The 6,082-nt window shown below is 60.4% G+C and overlaps 1 protein-coding gene across 1 annotated transcript in view; it reads right to left on the bottom strand.

Moving 5' to 3' along the window:
• Positions 1-5,953, bottom strand: part of KCNK9 (potassium two pore domain channel subfamily K member 9) — a 96,101-nt gene extending 90,148 nt beyond the window's left edge. The window contains exon 1 of the mRNA XM_007464594.1: positions 5,613-5,953. Coding sequence (XP_007464656.1) covers positions 5,613-5,895 — 283 coding nt within the window. The 5' untranslated portion in view covers positions 5,896-5,953. The remainder of the gene's footprint in view (positions 1-5,612) is intronic.
• Between the last annotated feature and the right edge of the window lie 129 nt (positions 5,954-6,082).

Raw genomic sequence — 6,082 nt, 5'->3', positions numbered from 1 at the left:
GGGAAGCCCCCCCCCCCGCAAAGTACACACACCCCCTTCCACATGGAAGCCCACAGATCAGAACTTCACAAAATAACCTCAACGTTCATCTAAGCACACACAATTCATCACAGGTGAAGTGATGAGCTCCCTGTCACGAGAGGCATTCAAGAAAAGGCTGGCTGATGAGGCAGGATCGTGGGTGCTGGTAATGTTCTGTTTCTTGATCTGAGTGCTGGTTGCATGGCAGGGTTTGTTTATCGGAATCACTGAGCAATACACTTGTGACACGTGTGCTTCTCCACACGAACAGTCTACTTTCTGAAAAATTAGAAGTGACTGGGATCGGCTGACCACTTGGCAGGAAGGAGATGAGGCTGGAACGACGTGAAGATCCCCCGCCATCGAGGCGTTAACACTCACTGAGCCCTGCCAGGGGTGCCGTGCACCCACCCTAACCTGCCCGTGGGAGGAACTGGGTAACATCCCACTGACGGAGGAAAGACAAACGATGCACGGAGCCGAGTGAGTGCTCCGAGCAATGAGGAGTGAGCAAATGAGTAAGTGAACGACAGCACGGAGGGAAGAACGGGCGGATGCGAGGACGTGTGGAGCCTGACACACACGCGCGGGGAGGGCTGGCTGAGGGGCAGTGTGGGGGATGGATGGGTGCAGGTGCGAACGCAGGTCCACAGGGGAAGAGATGTACACGGAAGCCTGTACCTCCCACTCTGACCTCCCCGGACTTAGCAGATGAAAGTCCAGGCCGTCCGGAAAGAACAGGTGAAGACAATAGGTGTCTGCACACGGGGTCTCATGTGATCCCCGCCGTCTCAGAGCCCTCAGCGTGGTGTCTCATACGCCTCGGGAGAGCCGTCTCTCTCAGGTCACCCCGAGCCAAGGAACCCACCCCTTTGCCTCCCCCACGACATCTATAAATAGGCCGTGCTTGCTGGAGGGTCAGGGCCACGTTGAGCAAGGCCAGGTCCGGGCAGGCCTGGGAGGAGCTGAACACGGCACCTTGTGCTCCTGCACCCAACCAGCTGCCATGCTGAAAGTCACAAGGAGACCCCAGCCCTCCTGTCCAGCCCACGGTGTGCTAGGTGGCCGGGTCCTTCACCTGGGCCTGGCTGAGCAGGTTTCCTGAAGCGTGAAGTTAAAGGGAGAAGCAGAAAGACACAGATGGAACATTCCACAGGCCCATCCCTGTTGGCTCCTGGGTGGAATCCATCTTTGGAGCCTGCGGTAAGGAGATCCCGACTGCAGAGTTCCAGGCCCTCGGCCGCAGTGGGCGCTGCCTCCTCTGGGCCTCAGTTTCCCCAGCTGTAAAGTGGGGCAACACCTCCTCCCGCCTCGGGGGTGACGTGAGTGTGCGTGCGTAGAGGTGGTGCTTCCATCCTCGGTCCTTCTGGAGGTGACCACTCTGTGCGGGGCTCTGTGCGGGCCCCGCCGGTGCCGGGAGGAGACGCGGTTCCTCCAGGGGCAGAATACACGGCACCAACAACGCTGGAGCTGGGGGAAGTGCGGAGGGCAGGGGGCACAGCTCGGGGGCAGTGAGGGGCAGAGGGTAAGCCGCGCCGTCCTGGAGGGCGAGGGCCCACGAGGACCCCCCAGCCCAGCCCCTGGGCTGTCTGCCGGTGGCTCGGGGAGGGTTAACTGAGTTTAGCTGTCCCCACGCTTCACGCTGGACTGCACCCAACTGTTTGGGTTTCCAGCTCCCCTCCTGCCTCAAGGCCAGGCCTTATCTTGTCATCTAGACGGTCCCCAGAGCCCCAGAGGCAGCACAGGCCAGGCAGGGGCTGGCACGCAGCGAGAGTGTAAACCGTGGATCGAAACCTGCACCCCAGAGCGCGAGAAGAGGACATGGGAGACGCTTTCCACTTGGTGAGAAGTCTGTTCAAGGTCCTGCGGATGAGCGAGGAAAGGGGGTGCCCCACCGCATTCTGGGGCGGGGGACCTTGAGCAGGGAGCCCGCAGGAGCACAGAACCTTCTGGGACTGTGCCCCACCCCCTGCCAGGGACCCACCTCCTGAGCCGGTGCCCTGGAGCAGCCACCCCGCCTTCAGCCGGGCCCAAAGGGCCTGACGTCAGTCTGTTCCTCCTCCAAACAGCAGCAAAAACAAAGCGCAGGGCCCGTCTTTCCCTCCCTCCCCTGTGAGGCCCAGGTTTTAAATCGTCCTCTTAGATCCTCCAAATGAGATCTGAATTCTAAGCACAGTTTCCTCTTTAATGATCCTGAAGGTGGTAACTACTCAGAACACAGATGTTAGAGTCGCAAGAGAAGTGTCTGGAGATTCCCGCTGTTGTCAGTAGTAGTCGCCGGTGGCGGGACCCAATTTTGGCCTCAAGCGCCTCCTGTAGGAAGAGCCCCCGTGTGCTGGGGGTTCCTTCCCACCCAGGCCTTAGCCCTGAGCAGAGCAATTCGGAGCAGGCGCACTACAGCCCCTGGCCACCGGGACTCCTGACTGCCGCCACTCCTACCAACAGCTCAGGAAGGCAGGTGGGAGGGTTTCCAACCCGCCTGCTAATCAGATGGGCACCACGGCAGGGGATGCAGGAGGAGTTTTCATCTTGAACATGATGGAGAGTTCCGAAGGCCTCGGGCTCGCCAAATTTAGAACGCAACAATACCATCTCCCGGGCAGCAGCTACAAGTGGCACAGACATCAGAAGCAGCGAGCGGGGACGGACGGCACCCAGAACTGGAGCAGCGATGGGAGTGAATCTGCCTTCTTGGAGCCAGTGGGACCTGTGCTCGTCCCTCCTTAGGACAAAGGTGCCTGTGCCTGGGCTCCCGGGAGAGCTGGCCGGCGGCGGTCAGTGTGAGAGCCCGACAAAGCCTCTGACGAAAACGGCGGCCACAGATCCAAGGCAAAGTGGTAATTATATGTGTTCTTAAAATCCCGTTCACCGAGTGCGCTACTAACTGCATCCGGGAAGCAGAGTACATTAGCAGAGGGAGTGAGGGTGGTTCCTGCCCCACCTTGGAGACCCGAGCTCAGAGCTGAAGCATGCACGCTCAAGAAACCGCTCAAGGTTAGATTCAAAAGAAGAACGCCCCTGAAGATGCACCCGACTCATTAATATCACTGTCCGATAGGAGGCGGTTCCTTGGAGGGCCTGGCTTGGGGCTGGGTTTTGGTCTAGGCCTAGGAGCACCTTAATTTGCATTTATATTAAAATAGAAGAAAACAAACAGAATTAACTAGCAAGGTGCCTGCTTTCCCGTAAGTTCGAGCTCTTCAGAGCTAAACAGCTTCCTAGGGCAGAGTCAGGCTTAGCTGATGGCAAAATTCATGGATTCTCACCTACGAAGTGCACACAGCACTGGACCAGGCGGCTGCAGGCACGACGGATCCCACTGGCCCTTCAGAGTCACCCTGGCGGGAGGTTACAGCTCACGCCCCTTCTACAGGTGGGGAAACAGGCTGGGAGTCAGCACACCACCCTCCCCTTCATGGAACTCAGGTTCCAAGCCCGGTCAGCGGGCTCCAGGTTCAGCATCTTTCCACCGCAGGGCAGCTGAGTTAGGACAGTCTTTTCTTCCTAGCCTTACACATATATTCCGCCCTCTCTTTCCGGAAAATCAGTTGAAAACTCAACAGAAGAAGTGAGGAATAAGCCAGCGCGGTCATCAGCTGCCCCTCCGCACGCTCCACCTGGCCACCCTGCCTTGGTCCTTTCTCTTTGGAGCCCTAACCGTTAGAGGCGTATGCCCAGAACTGCCAAAATCAGAATCAATAAACGCAATCGATAAGAACCTTATCAGGTAAATGGAACATCTCTAGGTTTGATTTTAACTCCACCCGTCTCTTCAATGTTGCAGTTCAACTCTTGGGACCGGCCGAAGGTTTCCTGTGCTCATTTCACCACTGGTGGCCAGCACGCTCGCAGATTTCATCTGACTTGGGTCTACCTCACTCAAGGCACTTTAGGGAATGATGAGTTCTTCCCCTCCCCAGGGGTGGTCAGTTTTGGAGGCATATCCCCTGCTCTCTGGCTCTCCCGCAAGCAGGCCCCTGCCCCGCAGGATGGACGCCCTGTGCATGTGTGTCACGGCCACAGCTCACACTGTAAGTGTAAAGAACAGAAACGATGGTTATGACTGGCTGGCCCTTTCAGGAGCTGGAGGCACAGGGTGGGAAAGGAAGGACTTTACTGTGTTTTGGCCCCTGGGCCAAGGACGTGTGGTAAGAGGAGTAAAGCTGGTCCACAGACAACAGAAGGACAATTTCCTCCTGAAGACATAAAAACCTACACCGATGAATTAAACATTTCAAACAAGATGACTCTCTTAAAAACTCTTTTCAACCAAGAAGGAAAGACAAGCCGTCCTGTGCTGGCGCTTCCTGTTGCATATGGCACTGAGAAATCCTGTTTTTTCGGCACGCAGAGCTTTCCAGAGAAAGAAAAATATCAAGGGGAAAATCAGAGGAGGAGGTCCAGAGAAGTCAGGCAGGAGGGATGGAGAGAAGGGTGGGGAAGACGAGGCCCCTTCTCAGGGCACAGGGGCACAAAGAACTGAAGGGGAGTGAACTAGAGGTGGCCCCAAGCCAATACACTGGCCCTGACAGGTCCAAGGAGGTGGCCGTGAGAGGCCGGGTGCCGCGCTGGGACCAGGTGCACACCACAGAGACACCACCCTGCCTCCTGCGGCGTGGGGAGGGCAGCCCCAAATCCAGTGGGATGAAGTGACCTGCTCTATTTCCCACAGGTCTCCAAGGGTGACGATGGACGCAAGTTGCCTGAACCCCTTGGCCTCAGTGGGGGTCCTGCCCTAGGTGCCCACCAGAGGCTGCTTCACGGGCAGCACCTTCGGGCTCAGACCCACAGGAATCCCCAGGGTGTACCAACTGGACTCTCCCCCTGGACCGGAGCTGAACTTCCCCGGCTTCTGGGCAATACGCACACGTGCCTTACCCACCGGCACAGCCTGGGGGTGGGCTGGTCCTGCCCCCCCCCACGGGCTCTCCACCGCGCTCCTAGAGCCTCTCACCAGGCCGCCCCCGCCCCGCCCCCGCCCCCATCACCAAAGAGCAAACCCTCTCCTCCCAGGGGCCTGGCACGACCAGGTTCCAGCATGGAAGGAGGCAGGAGAACTGAAACCCGGGCTCGGAGAAGGCTGGAGGCTGGCGAGGGTCAGCGCCTGCCTCGCTCCGAGAGCCGTCCGCGGCCACCTGAGTCGGTCTCCGCGCCGCAGGTGCCAGGCCAGCCCTCTCCAACTCCCGGAGAGGTAGTAAGTGTAAGGCTTGGAGGCCCGCGCAGCCCAGCCCGCGCCGGGGCGGTGGGTGGGTGGGTGTCTGCTGTGGGATTATTCTTAGCGCTCCACTCTCTTTGCAAAAGTGGCGCCTCCGCCCTCCAGGCTCCGGCACGCTCGCTCCGGGCTCGCACGCCCGGCCCAGACACCGGCGCGGAGGAGGGCACCGGGTGGGGTCCGCGAGGGGTGAGACGGCGCGGAGGCGCAGGAGAGGCGGGGGCTCCCGGAGAGGAGGGGGCGCTGCGGGAGGGGCCCCGGCGACAGGCTGCGTTTAACCCTCGGCGCCCCGCACCCAGCCCTGCGCCGCGCGCTCAGCCGCCTCCCCGGACTCCTCCCGGGACGCGGGGCGCCGGGCGGCGGCGCGCCCAGCCCTTACCTATGGTGGTGATGACCGTGATGGCAAAGTAGAAGGAGCCGGCGAATTTCCACTGGACGCCAGCGCGGTGCGGCTCCGACTGCAGGATCACCAGCTCCAGCTGCCGGTAGTCCTCGCTGCTGATGTTGTACTTGCCCTTGATCCGGACCTCCTCCGCTTTGAGTTTTTCCTCCTCGCGCATCTCGTGGTCCGACTCGAGGGCGTCGAAGACGGCGGCGCCCACCAGCAGGTAGGTGAAGGTGCAGACGATGAGGGACAGAGTCCGCACGTTCTGCCTCTTCATGGCCGCCAGCAAGGAGCCGGCGCGGGGGGCATGTCCCGCAGGCTCGCAGCCGCGCGCGTCCCACTGCAGCGCCCGGCGGCCGCCGCCGCCTCCTCCGCCGCCGCCGCCGCCGCCTCCAAGTTGTAAGCGGCGGCGGCAGCAGCAGCGGCAGCAGCAGCAGCAGCAGCAGCAGCGGGGAGGCGGGGGG

This window comes from Lipotes vexillifer, unplaced genomic scaffold (genome assembly GCF_000442215.2).
Source record: "Lipotes vexillifer unplaced genomic scaffold, Lipotes_vexillifer_v1.1 scaffold394, whole genome shotgun sequence".
Lineage (NCBI taxonomy): Eukaryota > Metazoa > Chordata > Mammalia > Artiodactyla > Lipotidae > Lipotes > Lipotes vexillifer.
This window is presented reverse-complemented; position numbering and strand designations above follow the sequence as displayed.